The following is a 22,776-nucleotide window of genomic DNA, read 5'->3' as shown; positions in this document are numbered from 1 at the left end:
CCGTTGATGGATCAATTTCTCATAACTAGTTCAAAAATAATATGAATAATTTACATTCAATTTTAATTTTCAAAGATTTTTATAATTATTTTAATTGTCCTTATTGTGATGTACTATATAATAAGAGCATATCGTAATTACAAAATAATAATTTTTATAAAATAATTAGTTTAATTAATATAGCTCATTTATATAGGTATACATTTTGTATATAATTCTAGATTCACAATACTTACTAATGTGATTTAAATCTTGCTCGTAAATTATTTGCTTAAACTTAGATAATATGTTCGATATGTAAATTTTTGTTTCATTGTTTATTATAATGATCAGTCACGTAAGTTTGATTATTGTCCAATCTCATCTCTATAATCGGTCGAAGCGCGTTGATCAATTGATCGCTGATTTCCTGTAATTTTGCTTCAGACAGTTGCACATGCAAATCTTCATCTTTCAAATTATCAATAAAAGAACGATAACTGTTTGAATCTAATAGATTATCGATATGAGTAATTTGATTTTCAGGCAATCGATTTATTCTGTCATTAGTAGATGAATTATCTTGAAGATTTTTCCCATCTTCTGAATCAGATTTTATAACGTCGTTCATATTTTTAGAATCTCGTACATCGTTCGAACGTTTGGCTTGATGTTCTGTAATCGATGTTAATGTATTGGATTCTATTTGATTAGGTAATACTGACGTCGTAACTGCAACATCTGTCAATTTACTTTTTTCTTTTATTGATAATTCTTTGTCGACAGAACTATTAGCATTTTCATTTGTCTGAATAGAAGAAAAATCGATTTTAGTCTTGTTATTATTGTTCTCCAGTTCATTAAAATTTGATAAAAATCTAAAGAGCGGAATAGAAGAATCTTTTAATAATGTGGATTGTTTATTACTATCTTCGGCTGTTGAATTATTCTCATTTGTTGGTAAATCGTTAACTCTTGTTTCTTGATTATTCCTTCCAGATGCTCCAGCATCAAATTGATTTCCTACTTGTTTAGCGTTTTCACTTTGCTCCTGTTGAGTATAGTCAGATTGCGCGAGATGATTCTGACTTTCCTCGGCACTCTTTAATGGCGTGTTGATATCTTGAGATTGCGGAATAACTTGACTCAGTAAGTTACTCGCGCCTTTTGCAGTCTCAGGTAAAACTTTAATCATCGACTCCACAATGTTTTTTGTGTTTGATAAAATCTCATTCACTACAGGTAAATTATCTTTCTGTTTACCAGTTTGCGTATTCATGTTTCCAGTATTTGTAAGTATAACTGGATCAAAAAAACTTCGCCTTATATCGTCGTTCTTATCTGATGACGCTTGTATATTTTGCATATTTTGTGACGGAATATACTGATTCGCGTTTCCGTGTACATTACTAATAATCTTCGGAATAATTTGTGCTAAATCTGTGTCAAATAATCGTTGACTTATTTCGAGCGTTGATTCCTGCAAATTTTGCGAGTTTGGAAAAAATGTATTTACAGTTTCAGTCAAATTATTCATAATCGATGTATTCGTGTTATTCTTTATTAAAGCTTGATTAACTCTTCCCGCTGACGTCAGAAAGTCTGGTCTAAATTCATTTACATTTAGCGAGTTGTTTGATGTATCTGAATCAAGAATTGATTTTTGTAAAGTGTTAGAATTAAATTCATGATTATGTCCGGTAACATCGGATGAAGCTTCTCGGACATCTTGTACAGATTTCGGAATTAAATTGCTGTTTAAATTTAGATTGCGTTCTACATCTCGATTGTCATCAATATTTTGAAGAGCACTTAACTTTGGTAATTGCGAGTTGAATACTGTTTGATTTTTATCCGAATTTATTTCAGGATCACTGGAAGACGAATGATTCAGAATTTTTTGGCTTTTATCAAGCCATTCCAGATTTGTTTGAGATGGCGATTGCGTTATGAGAGCTTCGGTTGTTGAAATTGACGGAGTATCGTTGCGTCTGTTACAATCATATCCTTTTTCACTTTTCTTTCTCAAATGCGTTAATCGATTCGCTGTGTGCGTTGCTAATTGTAAAAAAAGCTTCAAAATCTTCTCATTTTGAGCAATTGAATCTGAATCATTACGCGAAGTATTCCAGTCAATATTTGATGGCAAAGAATGTACCTAATGAGAGAAAAAGAATTAATCGCAAGATATTATGAGTACATCAAATTATTACAAATTGTTGCTATATTATTTCTTATAAATATCTTTTATAATTCTATTAAATCAAATAAGTATATGTTTAGAATATAATATAAGTATGTTTAACAATATATAACTTTTTTAAAATTGTTAAAGTAAAATATTTTTTCAATTATATTTAATTTAACTTTAAGTAAAATTTAAAAAAGCTTTAAATATATATTTTATTTAAATTTATTTTACCAGAACGATCAACGCGTTAAAAATAAACAAAACTGAACTTCTCGGCCACATTTTACCATTTACTCTGACAAGCTGAACACAATCGCTTTAAATATGATCGTAAAATTAATATTGAATATTTCGATGTTGTCCAATTTTAACGACTGTTGTCATCGCATCACGTTTTCATCTATGCTCTATATCAGATGCAGTGTCGAGATTTGTTGTTTCTCATTTAATTTTTTTACAGCCGTCTCTTTTTTTTATTCGCATGTCTCATTATAGACAATCATTAATTAAAACAACGTCAACTGATTATTTTTATATGTAGTAACTATACAAAATATAGCATAATCACATGGACGGTCCTCAAACTTTAACAGAAAATGGATTATATTATTAATTGAATTGTCATTGTAAGGATCTTGATAACAATTATTATTTAAAAGTATCTGCGAAGATCAAATTTAATGTTTGCATTGTTTTCTAGTATTAGTTGCGATCTAATTTACATGATAAAACTAAGTATTATAATAAATGATCAAGTAAATAATAAAACTAAAGCAAGTCGATGCAAAATCTATATTATTTGATTAAAATTAAACATATCAAAATATTTACCGCGTACTACTAATTTTGTGCAATAGAACAGACAGAATTAAAAGAAATTGTTGATATCAATTTTAATTAAGAAGTTAATATCTCAATAATGTTTAATACTTCCGATAAGGTATCGCGATCGATCAATCGATCGTCTGTTCTTCATCGATCATTAACTGCGTGAACAAGCCCTCGAGATGAGCGGAGAGGATGTAATAATTACTTCAACGTCCGTTATGACAATAGATGTATTTTCTGCTCAATTACACGTACAAGGATTCAATCTGTGGCTGACCTATTTCTACGTATTGTAATTGCATTTATTGATAAATGATATAGTATATAGCAGTAAAAAGTTTTAGAGGGATAACATGAGTATAATCCTCATATCACGAGTAACTGATATCTATTGTTAAAAATGTCTCTTATTAAAAGAACGTTTTATCATGCAAAATGTCTGCTGTAACTAATTTTGTATATATTTTTAGGGTTGAAGAGTCGCCAAGAAATCTGCGCAACTTTCATCAGTAGGCAGACACTGTCCGAACGCTTCTAGTAATAGCGGTTCCTCTATAACTGCTGTCTCATAATCTCGAAATGATATTTTTCCATCGTGATCGACGTCGAGTTTCTTCAAGGCCAGCTCCGACAAATCTTTCACTCCTTCGTCTGGATCTTCTTCACCTGGCTGCTTTATCAGGCAATTTCTATGAAATTGGGAAAATATTTGATAACTATATAATAAAACAGATACGATTAATTGTAAATTAAGATTTTAATCGCTTTTTACTTGAGCAGCTGAAAGATTTCATCTTTTGTGATGTATCCATCGTTGTTTAGATCGTACACGTGAAAGCAGAAAACGATTTTGTCACGCAGGCTACCCCGCAAGAACACGTCTAGGCCCATGATCCACGGTTCAAGTCTGATAGCACCCTCGATTTCTCGATCCCAACAGCAAAACAAGCGTTCTATCAGAATGTCCTCGGTGATTACGTGAAACGTGTTGTGAAGGAGTTCTCGGAAAATAGTTCTATCAATTCTCTGAGCACATATAATGTGAGTTTGAAGAAATTCTTTAATGTAATTTATATATGTTTTTTATTTTGTTTAAATACAAAGTTAACTTTCAATTGCATGTGGTGTAATTACCTCGACAGCTGGCCTCGATTGTGGCCTTCTGCCGATAGATATCGATCGCCCAACTTGTTGTTGGCTGGAATTGGTAGTCAATTTCTTGTAAAGTTTGCAGAGACTATCCAGTTCTATCCTGATAAAAGAAAATCATCAGATTAAACGGTAATCAAAATAATTATACACGTGATTATTTATTTTATACATTTATGCTACTAGTGTAATTCACAAAGCATAATTTTTTTATTCTATTGGAGAATCTTATTTTTGTAAATCGTGTAATTAATTAACTTTTATTTGTCAGTTCCACTTAATTCCATTTATTTTTCCTTGTCGAGAAAATGATAAAATAAAACACTGGAAAATTAATTCACGAGTCATTGCGAAGCGTCTCTGCAAACTCGCCTGGAGAACCTCGTCTTTTTTTTAAGGGATTCGATCACTTTTACGATGTACGCAGAATTCCTGGCGCCTCCGCCTTCCGGCATCTTTCGGCGACGTCTCCTTCTTGATGACTCGTCCTTGCCAGAAGCAGCGGAGATCTGCCGTTTTGAGTTTGCCGACACCCTGCGACCGCTCGTCAAGAAAATGGAAACGCTTTTCATGAGCGTCGCGCCGGCACGAACGCTTATACCTGTTCGACCCTCGGCGTCGACGTCGGCGCCGGCGCCGACGCCCGGTTTTGCCCTCCCAGTTGGCGTGGCGTTTCGTTGTTCAGACATCTCCTTTCAGTGACTAAAAGTTCCGAATTAATTAGAATTTTCATTTAGGTTGTTGACATTATTAAAGATAATTCTAAATTATTCGAGCAGCTTTCTATTTATAGAGTAGAAATAAAAATTTATTCTGATCTATACTTTAATAATTAATATTTTTTTCTATTTATATATGTATATTACATATACATAATATTAATAATTATAATTTTATTGAAGGGCAAGGTAGAAGATATGTAAGTACATAAAAACAAATGTGAAGATCAGCAATGTGATTGCTTATAAGTCTAAATCTTTAAGATTTTTATATCTTCAGTATAGTATACTGAAAAAAAAATTGCAGATTTTAAATAAATATTTACTCCAATAGTACTGACGAAATATTTATTTATAGTAAATAAATATTTATTCAAAATAAAATAGTTATGTTTAAATCGATTAAATATATGTTTACATTTAGTAAATATTTCGTTAGTACTATATTGGAGTAAATATTTATTTAAAATCTGCAAATTTTTTTTCTGTGTATAATTAAGAAGAAAATACATAAGTATAACAATCAAATGTAATACATAAGTAGTAAAAAAAACCATAAACCTATAGAGGTACAAGACTTCGTATTACAAAGATAGCTTTGTATACTTTCATATACAAAGAAAATATAATATTTGAGAATGTAAAAAAAAAGAGAAGCAAGACGAGAGAGAACATAATACATTGAGTTAAAAATGAGAGAAACAATATAGTGAGAAGCAAGTAATTTAAAAGTAAAAGCCAATAAAGAAGAACAAATATATATTTTAAATGGAGTTTTCACGATTGTAATAAAAATGCAAATCTGCTTAATATGAATAGGAAAAAATGTATGAAAATAGAGACTGTTACTATGAACCGATATAGACATTCGAGTCGATTAATCGATAAGAAATAATTCACGGGGCGGGGGTGCAGTGGTCCCTTTTTTACAGCTAAAAATTGCAAACAGCCAATCATAGCTCGTCAAAAGATTGCTTTTCTCTCGTGCAACTGAGTTATTATTATTTACGATCATATTTACGTAATTTTCTTGTAACGGTGTTGGTTTATCGTCTTCGCCATTTTCGTGGCACGAATATTCCAATGAATTTAAATCGTATATTTATGTGCGCGTAACTTGGTCTGCGTGTACGGAGAAAAAGAATATCATTTGCTTAGAAAGAAAAATATCTGAGATTTATGACAAAAAGCGCATATTAGCGCGCTTGCAACGGTTGCTTACATTTTACATTATGAATAGTGCATAAACTTAGATATTATGCATTTAATATTGTATTATCTATCACTGTATACATTGAAATATAAATAATGTACGTTGTTACATCGAAACATTAAAAAGTTTATGTCTCGTTTTGCGAGATAAAATGTAAAAACTTTTCTCATTAGGCAATGAATACAACTCGAGCTGTATTTGTATTTGAAGCAAACCAATTCGTGCATTATTTAAGATTTGTATGATTTGAACACGCAGTGCCAGGTAAAACATAGAAAATAGAGAAAACTTTAAAGCACACTTTTATTCGTTCCATAACTATTTTGACAATTTTACTGAAACCCTAATTTTATATCTCTGTTTGATTAAGAAGAATATGAGTTTAAGGATTTGCACGTCTTTAAACATAAAATTATATACATATATATTTTGATTAGAAAAGAAAATTTCATCTCCAACAATTTATGATACATTTTTAATCAACTTGTAAACTATCTAAATAATCACTTTTAAACGTGAGATCTATTTATGCAAACGGTAATAAAGCGCTTGAAATATGAGATGCAGTTCTTCAAGAGAACTATTATTTTGAATAATGCATGTCTTATCTTCGAGTAATCATCCTTAACAACGTGCCTTGAGAATCGCTCCTGTAAACGCAAGAGAACAATTCATAACATAGGAAATTGCAATTTTGAGAAAGCATGATATTAATTTCTGCATGATGAAATCACTCCTATTTTATTGCGTTACACGATTTCTTTATATTACATGAATCTTTTTTTTCTATTATTTGTACATATCTTCCACTTATTATATAAAAATATTTTGTCGAAAGCAGTTACGATAAAAATTCTATATTTAATTCTTATTTTGTTTATTCTGTAAATTGATTTAATAGTGTAATTATATATGAATTCAGTAAAATAATTTTGCCAATGAATGCAATTTTACAAGGATACGATAGAATGAGGACTATGATAGCACTCTAAATTAGATCGTGCTGCGATAATCGACACGTGTGTTTCTGTACCTATGGATTCTCAATTTAACTTCTCTAATTTCTAACTCACGATAAACGTAGCATGCATGTGAATTTCGTTTCAATCTACAATAACCTACTGTGCCTATATTGATCAAAACACCACCTGAAATTGTTGACATTAACTAATTTTTCAGATTTTACAGAATTATAATAATTCAATTTATTTGAGAAAATATTTCGTCATCGCGACATTTTTCCGGAATTTTGAATTGTCAATATTAATTACGAATAAATATTGATGAATATTTTCAATAAAACTAACTCAGCCTGAAAGATTTAATTTCTAAATAGAAGCACAGCCATAGTGATAAATAATTGCCAATAAGAATCACACCTTTTATTATTCGATAAAATATTATCACTAAAAAAATTATGTTAACGAAGTGCATTGTGCAATTGAAGCCACTGAGGTCTTGCGAGTAGAGATCATTTTCTTCATGAGAGGATGATTTGGAAGGTTAAAATGTAATGGAATATTATTTAAACATAAAATTAAAATTCACTGCCTTCTGTTTGTTTCATATGCATTTAATATGATTGGCAAGTTCGATTAAATCGGAAAAAAACTTACCAATTAATGACAAAGAACTGCTTCGTCGCGACGAGGGTTCCGTCGTCAGCGGCGACTACGTATTATCGACCAAACGTATCAAATGATGTGGCTGAAAAACATTTTAACGTGATATCTAGCAACAGATCGGATGAATATATCGTAGTTGTACAAATATTCAATACGTGACAAGACGAATCGCTACAATAAAATTAGAAATTAAACTATATTGATAATATATATTTTGTTCAAACATTTTATTATAACTATATTTATTAATTTTTTCTATATTATTCATTAGTTTATTAATTATAGTCTATAGTCAATATAATGTTATACATTTATAATTATAAAATACGATTTAAGTGCGTTTATTAAAATACCATATGGCTAGATTTTTCATAACATTCGAGCATACAGAAAAAATTTGTTTTACATAATCGCTACTTTATTTGGCTGACCAACGGGAGAAATGTCAACATCAGAATTTACTTCTAAAATGGTTGTTGATGTTGGATGATGTTTTCTGAAACGTCGAAATTAATCGTTAATTATTCAATATTAGTGACGCAGTCTGCATTTCTTATAATTGCTTTTGCGCCTCTCTTACTTGCATAACATGTCTAAATATTTTCGAATTTGCATCACTTGACGTTGAATATCAATCAGCATGTTAGTCATTCGTTCTTCTGATGTTGCGAAAGTCGCAGCTCGTTCTGCAATTAATTTTAAAATATTAACTATCTTTTTAATTTTTGACAGTATTTATATATGTCTTAATTTCTATATAATTTATATTTTATTTAAATGTATCCAGACTTATTAACGTTAATAATATTCTTTGGCATCAGGACATATTTTGATCAAAATTCTCGATTACTTACTGATTCGAACGTGCTCGTCAGTAATCTCCTCATCCTGATAGACAGTATCAATTTCCTTTATAGTATTGATCAGATCTTTTACGTTATTAACGTTATATAAAGCCTGCAAGATAGAGTCTGTATTGTTAAGTTTGACGTGCATAACTTTCGATTGCTCTTGGACAAGCTGTTCGATAATCGAGCTTAGTTGTTTTAAAAATTGTATCTAAAATAAACAATATGCAGTTTAAAGGTAATATCTAGTAAATCACGTATTAATCGACAAAATATAATTAATTTGTATCGTTTAAATTACGTTACAGCGTATTATCAGACCTCACGTTTATTGTTGTCCTTGTTTTCACTTATTTTTATGGCAAAATTTATGAGCTTCCCGAAGTTTTCCTCGTACGCTGCAATTAGTTCTTTTAATTGCTCCGGCATGTTTACGGGAATTGTCTCTCCTGTTTCAAATTAAAAAAAATTACGCGGTGTAATATTCTATATCGATTCAATAATAGTATATATACCAATTTGATGTATTTACTTTCTTTTCTCTAATCAGTGAATAAATTACGACAGCAGAAATTGCTCGCGTAATAATTATATATCACATACTATTGTTGTGATAGTGCACAATTGCTGATTGTGTGTGAGTATTTAATATCTATCTCTAATATGAAACATGAAACATGCAAGTCCTACCTGCGTCTTTCACGTTTGAAAGCGTGAGCGAGCGGCACTGCGCCTGAAAACGAAATTCAGAATAAAATATATATTTGATAAAATTCTAAAATATTCAATCATGTATGTAAATGGGATTTAATTTTCAGATGACAAAGAATTGGATACATACTTTCGAAAAACTTTAATCTTAGAAACTTACTCCAATCGTGAAGGCAGCAAATATAATTACGAACTTCATTTTCATTTTTCGATTATTCGCGTAACTTTCTCGCTTTGCTAAGTGAACTCTAATGAGATCGTCTAATAAACGAAACCGTTTTATAGGCACCGTGTGTGAACGAAGGAACATACATATGTGACGTTTTCCAAAACATTTAATGAAAACATCCGGCGAGGAATAAACGAACGTATCGTTGTATATCGAAAACGTGTGAAGTTACGCGAGTGCATAAATTCGCCTGATTATTCTGCACGATGAGATATACTTAATTGTATTTAATATTACCGGGAGCAACAGTATCTTTATTGTCGTTTAAATATCGATATATTACGTCTAGAATATTAATATTTTCCGAGTAGAACATAATGGATTATGAATAAGGGAATTGTCAATGACGTCTGACGCGTTGCTCCCGAATTTGCACAGAATGACAATTATTTTTCAATGGCTGTTACGTTTTCTGAATATAAAACTAAGTGTGATTTGCATTCATGGACGACTGCTGGGATTAAAGTATGTAAATCAATATGGTCTGAATTATTTGCTAATCAATATGAAAACAAATGTGGAAAATAATGACGCCTAATAATGTATTAAATTTAATATTTACAAGATGAAATGATTATTATATCGGTTGCGATTTACAAAATAAGTCAGGTAATTGAGTATTTTGTGTAAATAAGTTTATTCAGTATGAAAATATGAACATTCATACATATAATAAATGTATAAGTATAATTTATTATGTTACAAAAATCCATTCTCAATGAGCAGTGGCCATTTCTTTAAGTCCTTCATCGTCCATATCTATTGCAAAATGTTCAAAACACATTATTGTAAGTTACAGGCTAATAATTTTATTACATAATAACATAGTTAATAGTTGCAAGATTACAGAGTCATATAATTATAATTAATAATTATAATTAATATTATATCTAAGATTTTTCTTTATATTTTACGATTAAAGATTTTTTCAACGAGTTTGATCTGCTAAATCTGCTAATTAATCGTTTGTGATATTTACCCGCATCCTCCTCTGCATCCGTAACCACCGTGATGTCCGAATCCTCGGTGTCCTCCATAACCATGGTTATGACCATGATGATGGCCTCGAAAACCGCCATGTCCACCGAATCCGCCACCGTATCCGTAGCCGAAACCACCGCCATATCCACCATATCCACCATACGCGGTACGTTTAAGACGAACGGACTCCGGTTCTGTTCTGATTATCCATTGAAGATCTGAAGGAGAGCCTTTGGATTTGAATTTTAATTTAATTAATTTAGACATCACTTCTTAATAATAATTATAGCAATTTTTGTTTATGTATTTGATATATTAAATTTGAGATTGTTATTTCAATTTTAAAAGAAATTCCAGAAAAATTTTATACAACTCTCTTTCTTAACTATATACTTTTGTGATCAACAAACAGTGAGTCATATAATACGACGCAAAATAAAATTGATCAAAATATCAGCGACAACATAAAAAGTAGATAAACTGGTTTCTTATTTGTATCGATGCAGCATTAACATGACGCGCGTTGTTTATTAAAATCAACGTCTCAAATTATTATAAAATTTTAAAAATTGGATATAAAAAAATGCATATGTTTTAGAAATAAATTTCTGTCCATTTCCTAAAGCTTCCAAATTTGCAGGAGATACACAAAACATCTTTGCTTAAAGATAATAGAATTTAATTATTTTGCAATCTTGATACAAAACCGATAAAATGATAATATTTTAAAATTTGATTTTCTGCAACACTCACAAACACCATTTTTGTCTTTACCTTGAAGTTGTGGTGCTGGTAATGCTACTGCAACTGCGACAAGCAACGCAACGAATAAAAGAATCTTTGACATTCTGATACTGATCGTGCAGCCAAGGGTATTCAGTGCCAAATGACGATGAGAAAATCGGCCAGGCAGTCTTTATATACGGAACCCGTTCATGTTTCGGGATATCCCAACGACGCGCGTTTACGCAGATACGAAACAGGTAATTTGGACCGTGTCGAATCGGCCGCATATTATTAGCACGAACAGAATGAGCCTCTCTTTTGTCGTTGTGGAGCTGATGATGCGTCGCTGGCGCTGTGTCCCTGGAATGACTTCTGTCCTTCACTCAGTGGAACATCATTTCGTGACAAGTCCAGCAATCCTTGATATCGCTTGGTAGACCGTCTTAGTTTCCAAATTGCGAAATTTTAAAGAAGTGCGAAAGAATACAAGTAGATCGCTAACAAGATTTCTTTACAACAATGATTAATTTATTAATCAACATTAATTAACGATTTTTATTTAATAATTACTAACTTGTAGTAATTATTATAATTATTGTGCATCGATAACTAAATTTCTAAGTTAATTAATTAATCAAAAGTAATTAAAGTTCCTAAAGTAATAATTTTAACTAAAATAATTTAGTATCGTATAGGAATTTATTATTAAATAATAATTAACAATGTTCTGATAGTTTAGAAGATTTTTATACTTTCATACAAAGATTGTCCCACAAAATTCTTAATTTTTAATTCTTAAAATAGAATAAAGTTGAAAAGTTTTAGAACTTCTGATCAAATTAATCGTGCTAATTGGTTTTTGATAACGGAGTTATAAAAAATAATCAGTTGTGTTAAGGCTAAAGTCAGGTTGAAGAGGATGAATAGCAAATGAGAAATTATGAATACACTGAAGAGAATTCAATGATTGGTATGACGAAGATTTCTACGAAGAAAGACGTGAGTACCAATTTTACCTACGTAATTAATGTTCAATACGCTGTTCGCATTATTGTCAGACATTTTATCCTTGACAGGACAAATGTTGTTAAAATACTTTTGCCATTTTTATAAAACTGTGTGATAAAAATTCTTATAACAAAATATTCATAATACAAGGTCGCCATAATATATGATGTAAATCCTATATTTAGAAAAAACGATATTAACACGAGAAAAATCGCTATTACAAAATCCAGCATCCAGGAAATGTGAAAATAAAAGCACGTTTTTAATTATTAACCCTTTTAACCTTCAAACTTCTTACATTCCGTCGTTACATAACTAGGTATTCAAAATACCATTTTTCAAGTGTTGTCGTGCATATAATCGTTTTTAGATTCATTGTCCAACATTAATTATGCTTGGTCACCGGAATAGCCGGTTGGTTTAAAGAACCGTGAAATCTTGCTTGCCTAGGGGATACATTAACGGTCAACTAGTCTTGATCAACTGGCCTTGGTTTTTCTCGGGACTTCACAGTCTTAGGTCGATGAACGAATACACTTTGGAATTCTCATCTAACAATAAGTATTCTGTTCATCCTATTATTAACACACAACACAATTTTATGGTTAAAGATCTTCTATTCAACAAACTACGCAACTTAATCATAATTTCTCTTGATTTTTTAATATCTATGTTTTAATAAATCATTGATTGTTTTAAAATAAGATCTTGTTGATAAATTAATTAAAAATGATTCAAAATATATGCTACACACACACACACACACACACACACAATATTTACTTTAATTCTTATAAAATTATTTATAACAGATTTTATAGTAATCTATATATTTGTTTACAGTTGGTTAAGAAAGTTTCAAAAGATTTTCTCGGAATTTTTAATATGTATGTTAGTTTGAAATCTTGAAGATATTTTGTAAGTAAAGTCAGAGGCATAAATACTAGAGAATTTTACTATATAGAGCTAAAATTAGCAGGGCTAGGTATTTTTGCATTTAAAATGCCATTTAAAATGTAATTCTATTTAAAATGCTAAATATAAAATGTACGTATATTAAAATGTACGTGAAAATCATTCTGTATTTGAAAACTATTTAAAATATCTATTTACCCATTTTATATATAAAGTGGATTCGAAAAACATTTTGTGCATTTTAAATACATTTTTTTAAGTATTTTATATTTGGCATTTTAAATAATTATCCAGCTCTGAAAATTAGAAAATATTCCGATGATGTAAATTGTATATAAAATTCAAATAATTTTTCAATTAACAAACACTTCAAAAACACATTTACGAACGGAAATCCCCATTCCGTTCTAATGTAGATCGAAATTATTAGCATAGTATTCTGCATAATTGTTATGTTACATATTTACATTGTATAAGAATCACTGTAGAAGAATTTTGACCCGACGGATTTATTTAAACTGGAAAAAGCATACTCGTACAATAAATTCACACGTTCTTTGCATCGTACTCAAACAGAATTGTTTTAAAAGTTACATCACGCTTAAATTTGGGACTTCCGACGATGAGTATTGTACATGCGCAACGTTTGCGTATATTATTATTCCTTCCAAAGACAAGTGATTGCAATCTTGCATGAGAATGCAAGGTGACCATATAATTTTGCAATCACCTGTTTATCTTAATCTTAATCTTTTTGAAACATAATTTTTTCCGACAAGTGCAAACAATTAGGTATTTACAAACAGTTATGGGCGTAATAAGCGCAGATATTTTCCTGCAAAAACCAATGTCAACTTTTTAAATGTCTGTTTATTAAACCATTTAGTAAATTGATTATTTTAATTTTTTATTTTTCTAAAAGTTAGAAGCAATTTTGTCATCACACTTATCGTATAAATTTAAAACGCTACGCAAAACTATTTCAGTATAAATTTCGTTAATTGAACCACCAAAACCTCTTCAATTGTTTGTTTTTATTAATCTTAATATTTTCAGCTGAAGTACATACTATCTATGTTATTTACAACATATTACATATAAAATGTTACATATAAAAATTTCTTAATTGACTCATTTCACATTATCATATAGTAAATGTTGCAATAGAGAATGTTATTTTGTACAGTCTCGTTGATATGTTAAAATTGAAGATTTTTGGTTATACCGATTTTTTAATCAACATATATTTTTATACACATAAATTTGCAGCTTTTGGTAAAGTATGTTGAAAACGTCACTATAGTTTGACCGCATACACATACTTCGCCTATAATCTGTTTTATATGTATGACAACAAAGCAGTATATGCTTTTTTTTATTACGGATTAATTTATTATGGATGATTAATAATGTACTCTGTTTTGAATAAACTTTAAAATAGCACATGATTAATCGTGAATCGTTTTTAGAATGCGCATCATATATAATAATGAATTCTCAGCATTCGGATTATATGTTTATAATAAAGTTTGGTATTATATTGTATTCGCAAGATTTGAATTTTCTGTTGGTTTGAGTTTTATGTAAATAAAATGCGTATGTTATATAATTATCACAATATAGTATAATTATATTTAGAAATTCAGAAAGTACAAAGAAGTGTTTTATTTTAATACCTTTTTATTCTTTTATAATTTACATTTACAAAAGACTTAATAGATATAATAAAAAATAGATATAAATTGTTATGTATATAATATAAAGAATATTTATTTTTTCATTAAAAAATTTATTATAGGCACATAAATCAATTTTATTATTTGAATTTGGATTTTTCTCGAGTTAGTCGGATACTTAGATTTCAAGAATTTTAGATGACACTGTAATATGAATATTTAATAACAATTCATAATTTATAAAAATATAAACTACGATTGCAGATTATGCTAGTGTTTACTAAATCTTCTTATATTATTATAAATTATAATTGCATATTCCATAAAGAAGGATATTTAATTTTTTAACTGTAGTTTGATATATTAATGAATGTAAATGTAATTGAAACAAATCATCTAAGATTGAAAGTCTGAAAGTTCACTATAAAATGGTACAGCAATAATTTAAAGCTCGATGTAATCTAAATACTAAAAGATTGCAAGTTTTTGTGTTAATGTCTACTTAACAATGTATCTTTACATAATAAATTGCACATTCTTAAAAATAAGTTTAATATTACTCTTAATTAGTTTTGCTTTTTTGTCGAAAATTCTTTTGTGTATAATTTGATATTTTTTTTATCTGAGATTTAATAAATATTTAATAAAACATGTAAAAAGACTTGGCAATTACATGGATAATATGCGAGTTATTCACAAGAGATTGTCTTAAAAACTTCTTATTCAATTCGTTGATAATATCGACTCTAACAATAAAATCACTTTAACAATTATTCCTTATATGGCTGCGGGCGTTGTTTCTTTCTAACAAAAATACAAATAAAAAATGTATTAATTAGCAGCCTGATACTAAGTATCAGGCTGCTCCTCGCCCTGATGAAGTGAACTGCAAGGTTCACGAAACGTTGGCATTCCAAGAATGGATCTGAACACGGAGAAAACCCGCGAAACGCAAGATTGTCACAATGTATTAATTTGTATACATTTACTTATATATTTGTTCTTATTTCTTGTAGCTATTTGTTTAAATAAAGGTAGTTTTTCTTTATAAATACTTGAATTAATTCAATGTATTTAAAAGAGAACCTTTTTTTCCAATGCGATTAACTAACCATAATAATTCGTTTTTCAGCGCAATGTTTCTTCATGAAAGTAATCAATGGAAGGAAAATATAACTTACCCAGTTGGAGATCCGCCATAGGCAGTGGCTACTGAACTAGCAACTCCGCCTTTTCCTGTAGAGTAACTATTTGCGATAGCAGTGATGGCACCAGGAACAGACCCGGAGGCTCCAGCGCGAGTGGCTAGTCTTGGGAAGCTGAAGACCATAGGAAAGAAGTTGTTCAAATGGGGATATTTCTGACGGCGTCTGTTGCCTTTAAATGGTACGAACGGCACAACCGGTTCATCGTCTTCCTCATCCACTTCATCTTCATCGTCATCGTCATCGTCGTCAGCGTTGGCAGTCACGGGTGTCTTATGCGTTTTCTTAGTATGATGTATTTTTGGTCGGGACGCCTCCGTGGCAGTAAACGGCTTTTCCGTCGGTTGCGCAATCTCTGTAGTTAACGGAATCTGCTCCAATTCGTGATGTCCCTGTAGGAATAATATAGATCTCCATGTCATATTTCATAGAGAACCATTTAGATTGATATTTATAATCTTACAAAAATTCTATTTCGTAAATGTATAAACGTAAACTGATTTCATAATTTTAAACGTAAAATATCTAAAATTGATCTTGCTATAAATTATGAACTTTCTTATTTTATTTATTTTAAGTTTTATTTAAGAATTATTTTCACACTTATATTAAATATAAATCTCACCAAATCATCGTACCTGAGGGGTCAAAGAATCCTGATGATGGTAATGATAATGCGGATCGTCGGGATGAAACTGTTCCTCCTCATCGTGACGATGCTCATGATGCTGCTCCTCCTCATGACGATGCACCTCGTTTCGATGGTGATGATATTCGCGTTCCTGCTCTTCAGGCGCCGGCGCCGCCTGTGCCTCGGCGCTGGACACTTCCGATTCCTCGGTTGGTTCCGGGCCACCCTTAAGATGCGGCGTGTGCATACCTCTGAAGAAAGCTTCGCCACTCACAGCATTTCCTTGCGCGAAGACGCCTGTTGCCTGGCCACCGTTATTCGTGCGACGTATCGGTCTGTAGTAACCGGTGAACATCATCGTCCTGTGTGGATAAGGACGCACGGCTGTCCTCTTTTCTCTCAGGAACATTATAGGATTGCCGTAAGTATCCAGCGTCACAGAAACTATAAATAATACAAATTTTTAATTTAATAATAATAAATAGATATATTATATTATTTTTCATAAATCTTTAGCTTCGTTTTTGAGAAATAGATCTTATACCTTTATATAAGAATTATAGAACAATAACAGAATTTACAGAATAATTATTGTTACTTGCATTTGAAATTATCGGGATATTTTACTTATTATACATAATTTTATTGTATTGTTAATTTCTCTATTAATTACATAACATCTAAAAAAGTTGGAAATCTTTTTATAAGATAGTTTCCCCCATACAAAAAATGTGATTTTTAAAATCTTTAAGAAATGTTTCAAATTAGAAGTATATTAACTCCAGTGCTTACTAGGCTCAGTCGGAATCACCTTCAACTCTGCTATCGCGACCGACGCCATCGCAATTAGAACAAAACTAATGTAGTTGACCATTGTCGCTCTGATCTTAATCCGAGTTTTTTCGTGACGATCCTTTTTCGATTCTGATCATTCGTCTCTTTAGAAATCCTCCAGGAAATACGACTTTTTAGTGCTTTAGCGATCTTCGACGGAAAATCTAGATAATTAAGCGGTTCACTTCCACCGATCTTGCCGATCTTGATGCACCAACTTTTTGCACGATGCTGGTAGTCCTTACCATCGCAATAGCTTTTATACCACGAAGTACACGGACATGCAGGACAATGGGATGGGTAGGTACCTTGATATGGGGGTATGGGATGGGTCAGACCTATTGGTGGATACACAGGGGATACGGGATGCCCCACCAGCTTTCGTCAAGTGGTCTCTTATACGGTCAGGATCGCGGTAAAGTAAGCGCACGCACCGTCAAGTTCTACGTGATCGTCATGACCGATGCGAAACATGAATTAATTGTGATCCGCGCCGATGACAATCTGGATTCGCGGGATCGGACCGATATGGGAAATCACGCGATGATCTGTCGATCAGGCTCTTCTATGCATATAAATGACATGGAATTATTGATGGATATACACACGTGTATCTAAAAGGAAAGTTCTAGGTAATCATTATATCCGAAAAGAGACAATCTTATAACACCACATAAATATCTAATTGTATATGAAATGTCTATTGTCTTATTACTTAACACATGTCTACGAACTCATTAATGTTTATAGCAATTTAAGGTTCACTAAATTAGGGGAGAAAGGATTGTGAATTTAGATTTGGCTTCATACTGATTTATAGCATATCTTTCATCAGTTATTTTTTCTTATCTATTCAATTCGTTCATCCTATCTTTTTTGAATGACTATGATTAATCAAAGAAAGGACATTGAACGGCTGATAAATCTTGAATCAGAAAGAATCAGGTTGGTTCGAGGCATTTGGCTCATGACTGAAACAAAGTGTTTGTAATGAATTCGCTTGGGAAACGGCGAGAATGTGAATGGGTGATGGTTGACGAATGTCGCGGAGGGCCGATGGCCCCACACTTTCCCTCTTTTGCGACGTGAGTTACTGAGTCACCCCGATCAAGACGCGATAGAGGAATCTAACGTGCCAGACAAACAGACTCGTGGGCAGCTTCATGCATTTTCAATTGATCTAAAAATATACACCATCTGAGAATCGAAGGATTTTGTTTGCTTGCCGTTTTCCTCTTTACGGATAATGCCCGTCCTGAGAAAGTAAAGTAGTAATAAAATTAAAAGGTTGATAAATGTGATTATATAAATTATCATTAGTAAAAGGTTAAACTTTGTATAACATAAAATATAGAATCAAAATCCAAATTTAAGCCAAAAATAACCGCGTTAGTAAAAACTTGTGTATGATCAAACGCAATCGTAAGAAAGTCGAGTTAGTACTTCAGAAAGTTATGAGGGATGCCGTTGCATTCGTCACAAACATAAAATGTGAATAGCAGCAGGGACACGCAATGAGAGCATGACGTCTGTGTAGGGATCAGATAATACTGCTTTTGCAGCTGAAGATGAAGCGTAGTTGAAGGGAGACTGACATCAAGACGGATCTGACTATGAGCGCGTTTTACTATTCCAGACACGACAGCCACGGCCACCACTATTGGACTCTTACAGACTTCTGATCATCCCCGAAGAATTATCGTCACCTCTGACCAGACGTACCCGTTTGGACGAGTATGACTGACATAATATTAATTCTAAGAAGTTACACGTGCGGTCGTAGGCAGTGACGTCAAACTAGCGTCATTATTGGTGGATGGATCCGGTACCTTTGTATAATTGTTTAAAACTGTTTGTTCAGCTGTTGTAAAAAGAGATCTGATATTTTACAATGGAAACTTTTTTTATAATACGCATTTGTGAAATATTTTTAAATATTAATGTATTAATTAGAACCTTTAAGGATTTTTATTACATCTATAAAACTTTATCTCCTTATTATATTATTATTTTACTTTTTATTACATTATTATTATGTTAATAATACTATTTACAAAAAATACACAAGAGAGCAAAAGTAATTATCTTCTAATTTTAAGTGGAAATTAGATCGATAAAAATAGATCAAATAAGAGAAATAATTTTATATTTTTCGGTTGAAGTGGATTTTGGAACTTAATAATAGACTTAATACATTTTTTAGTTCTATAAATTGTTCATAGTTACATATGTGAATGGTATTAAGCACTAAGACCTATTTCAATCAAAAGATAGATTCCTTCTCTTATGTGAGAGAAAAAAATGTTTCCCGATAGATTTTTGAATATTAAGTTTGACTCCATATATCAAATTATAACAACAATTAATAAATGAGATCATATTTAGCGTTTAAAGGTTACATCAATAATTACCTTCGTTTTTGAGTTCTTCATTCTTGAAAAAGTTATTTTTATTGAACAGTAAATAAATCAAAATTATGTATTTATTTATTATTGTATCTATTCTAATTACAAGTTGAAGTTATTATATAACATGTGATTCAGCGAGTATCAAGAATCGAAGAATTGCTTGTAAAATTCGTATTTGCATTTAGGAATTAATTCGGCAATTGCGATTCCACAGTTCGCAATAGGAACGTTTCCAAGTATGAGTCTGGATAATAGTACGACGCGGATGTGCTGCGGAGATTGATTTCTATGCTGTCGGAGAAGGAAGAGACAGCGATGTATAAAAATATTCCAGGGGGAATGATGTATGAATTTTGCGATACCAACTGCGATACGTCTACCTTCTGTCAGACACGCTACTTTTTGATCCGTCTGGTCACGCTCAGAAATACGATATGCGTGACTTGGAAAGCGGTGCGATTCGGGACTGATTCATGAAATAACGCGAACTCACGATATAATGTCTGCGATATCGGAGTACGAGCACGACAATCGAGCCGCTTAACTGACGAATGTGAGTTAGAATAAATATTATTCTAATCTTTTGTGTGAGAATCCATAATTCCATTAAACTCTTTCAGCTTTCAACGCGTCGACTGAGCTCTCTCTCTCTCTCTCTCTCTCTATTGTTTATAAACTTGATAAATCGTACTATATAAAAATTTATTCATGATTCTTGCTAATAAATTTTTAACAAATTAATATTTTTGTCCCCAATCAACAGACAATGTTTTTAAAATGTTTTTTAACTATTTATTTAACGTAAAAATATTTAATAAATATTTAAAAAATATTTTTTAAATATATTGTGTGCTGATTGGGTCATGATATCTGACAACTGAAACAGTATGTTATAAATAAACCGTATAATACAAAGTTTTTTTGTCCGCTTGTGAATAAAATTTATACTTTAAGGAATTTAAAGGTAAATAAGAGAAATGCTTTCTTCTCTCTTTCTTTTTAATATATGTATTAAGTTACAATGTATACTGTTTAAATAATCAATAGTCCGGGTTTAAAGTGGCACGCGGTTGGTTTGAGAACAATGCGATACGAGTTCAATGACTGTATACGTCTGAAACCGATTTGAGAATAAGGCATTTTTATAGGCAAGAAAACAGGTGCGTCTAGTACCGTTGAATCACAATTATTCTGAGTCTTCTTTAAAACGATGCATATCAGATGTGTATTACATGTAGAATAAAAGATACAGATTTAGATACGAAATGCTTTCATTTATTAATCACGCATCTAAGGTCATTATGGCATTATTTTTTACTGTAAATAATTTTTTTCATTGACACAAAACGAGAGATGCGCATGTTATTTTTACAAATAATTCAATTATTTATGCAATAATTATTTATAAAGATTTACCAAAATAATTTTAAGCACGAAATAGTTACAAGAATGAAATGGTTTAAATAATGTATGTAGTTTAAACGATTCGAATTCCTAATTATTTCACTGTGCTTATAATGGATCATAGTACTTTTTTCGCTGAGTACTATAAAATATAAATTATCTCTTAAAATTGTTTGCTTACTTGTTGAAATAAATTCAATAATGAATTCATATCTCGTGTACGAAGTCAACCCTTCTCGTTGCGGAATTAAAATCAGAAATCCCAGAATTCCCAGGATTTCAGCGGTACACTTGACTCCCGCTTTCGCAAATGTTTGCGCAGTTTTGCCGACGGAATCTCATTTAGTGCCATCGCGCAGACTGAATTAAGATTAGGCGATGTCGAATTACACGTGCTATTCAACGGCATACGTTGATCGGCTCACGTGCGACAAGCCGTCGAAGACGTGTGACATACAGATCGTACTACTTTGGTAGCCTCGCCTAACTCGAAATCTTGTCGAACGATCGACTGGCAAGTGATGCTGATGAGATGATTAATTCGTGACGCATATTAAATCGAGGAGCGATGCGAATTTCTCGCCTGTCGTTCGCGTATCGATTTCAAAGGGATTTGAAGGGATTAAGCCAAATGCAATTATTATTAATAAGAAAATCTCTCGAATTAATATCTTTAATTTGGCGCAATGCATTTATTTTTTTTTATTTACAAATACATATATTTATTCGTTTTATATAGAGATATTAAAACGTTTAAATCTTTTTTAAAGAACATCTTTAAAGGTATTTGATTGAAATTAAAAGCTTTGAAAACTTGCACCTCAGCTTCCGCAAAACAGCATTTCAAGACACATCATCTCGATGTACGTGTAGATATTTACAATCTTATTTGGAAACCAATCACGAAGAGTCCGGTAAGTCCGGTAAATCCGGTAAGCACAGCGAGTTGAAAGACCGCGTAACATCTCGCCTATGGATTGCGTTCATTTTGCAAATTTTCCAAATAAAACGGATGAAAGTTTCGTTTTATATCGAATCATAGTACGGGTTGACTTAAACGTGTACCCTGTTCAGTGGCGTAGGCAGGACGAAAAGATTGGATCGTGAGAATTAAAATTTGAAAAATATAAAATGAATATATATAATTAATAAAGTTAGAAAGAGTATTTTCTTTAAAATAAAAAATCAAGAAAGAACAATATTTTACATATAGATAGTTATATGTAATTGTTTAAATTTAAAAAATCTAATATTATGCATGTCTTAAAAAATTTGTTTCCTAAATTGATTAAATAATCGTTATTAAAATGAAAATTATGACATTCTCTAAAGAATATGGAAAAATAATTTTTGAAACTTTTATAAATCTTTAAACTTGGTAAAACGAAATAAAACGTCGTTCGTCTTCATAGTCAACCTAGTCTTCTAGCTGCGCCACTGACGTCAGTGATCAGCAGTCAGCGGATTGACGATAGATAATCGCGTTTAAGATTTAG

General features: G+C 31.3%; 2 protein-coding genes across 2 annotated transcripts; both read right to left on the bottom strand.

Annotated features, from left to right (window-relative positions):
* Positions 1 to 3,332: 3,332 nt before the first annotated feature.
* LOC108730483 (uncharacterized) lies at positions 3,333 to 17,754 on the bottom strand. The gene is made up of 14 exons (XM_018460205.1): positions 17,427 to 17,754; positions 16,642 to 17,078; positions 15,980 to 16,395; positions 11,502 to 11,641; positions 11,227 to 11,280; positions 10,472 to 10,703; positions 9,424 to 9,622; positions 9,243 to 9,285; positions 8,874 to 9,001; positions 8,559 to 8,763; positions 8,285 to 8,390; positions 4,133 to 4,250; positions 3,771 to 4,024; positions 3,333 to 3,687 (listed from the first exon to the last, which is right to left on the bottom strand). Exons 1-14 carry the CDS (start codon positions 17,506 to 17,508, stop codon positions 3,465 to 3,467), a joined length of 2,637 nt encoding a protein of 878 aa, XP_018315707.1. The 5' UTR covers positions 17,509 to 17,754; the 3' UTR covers positions 3,333 to 3,464.
* On the bottom strand, positions 10,178 to 11,375 carry LOC108730538 (keratin-associated protein 19-2-like). Its single transcript, XM_018460302.1, has 3 exons — positions 11,248 to 11,375; positions 10,472 to 10,703; positions 10,178 to 10,251 (listed from the first exon to the last, which is right to left on the bottom strand). The coding sequence occupies exons 1-3, from the start codon at positions 11,318 to 11,320 to the stop codon at positions 10,239 to 10,241; spliced, it is 318 nt and encodes a 105-aa protein (XP_018315804.1). The 5' UTR covers positions 11,321 to 11,375; the 3' UTR covers positions 10,178 to 10,238.
* Positions 17,755 to 22,776: the final 5,022 nt, after the last annotated feature.

This window comes from Mycetomoellerius zeteki, unplaced genomic scaffold (genome assembly GCF_001594055.1).
Source record: "Mycetomoellerius zeteki isolate Tzet28-1 unplaced genomic scaffold, Tzet1.0 scaffold93, whole genome shotgun sequence".
In the NCBI taxonomy this organism is placed as follows: Eukaryota; Metazoa; Arthropoda; class Insecta; order Hymenoptera; family Formicidae; genus Mycetomoellerius; species Mycetomoellerius zeteki.
Note: the sequence above shows the minus strand (reverse complement) of the source record. Positions and strands in the feature narration are given on the sequence as shown.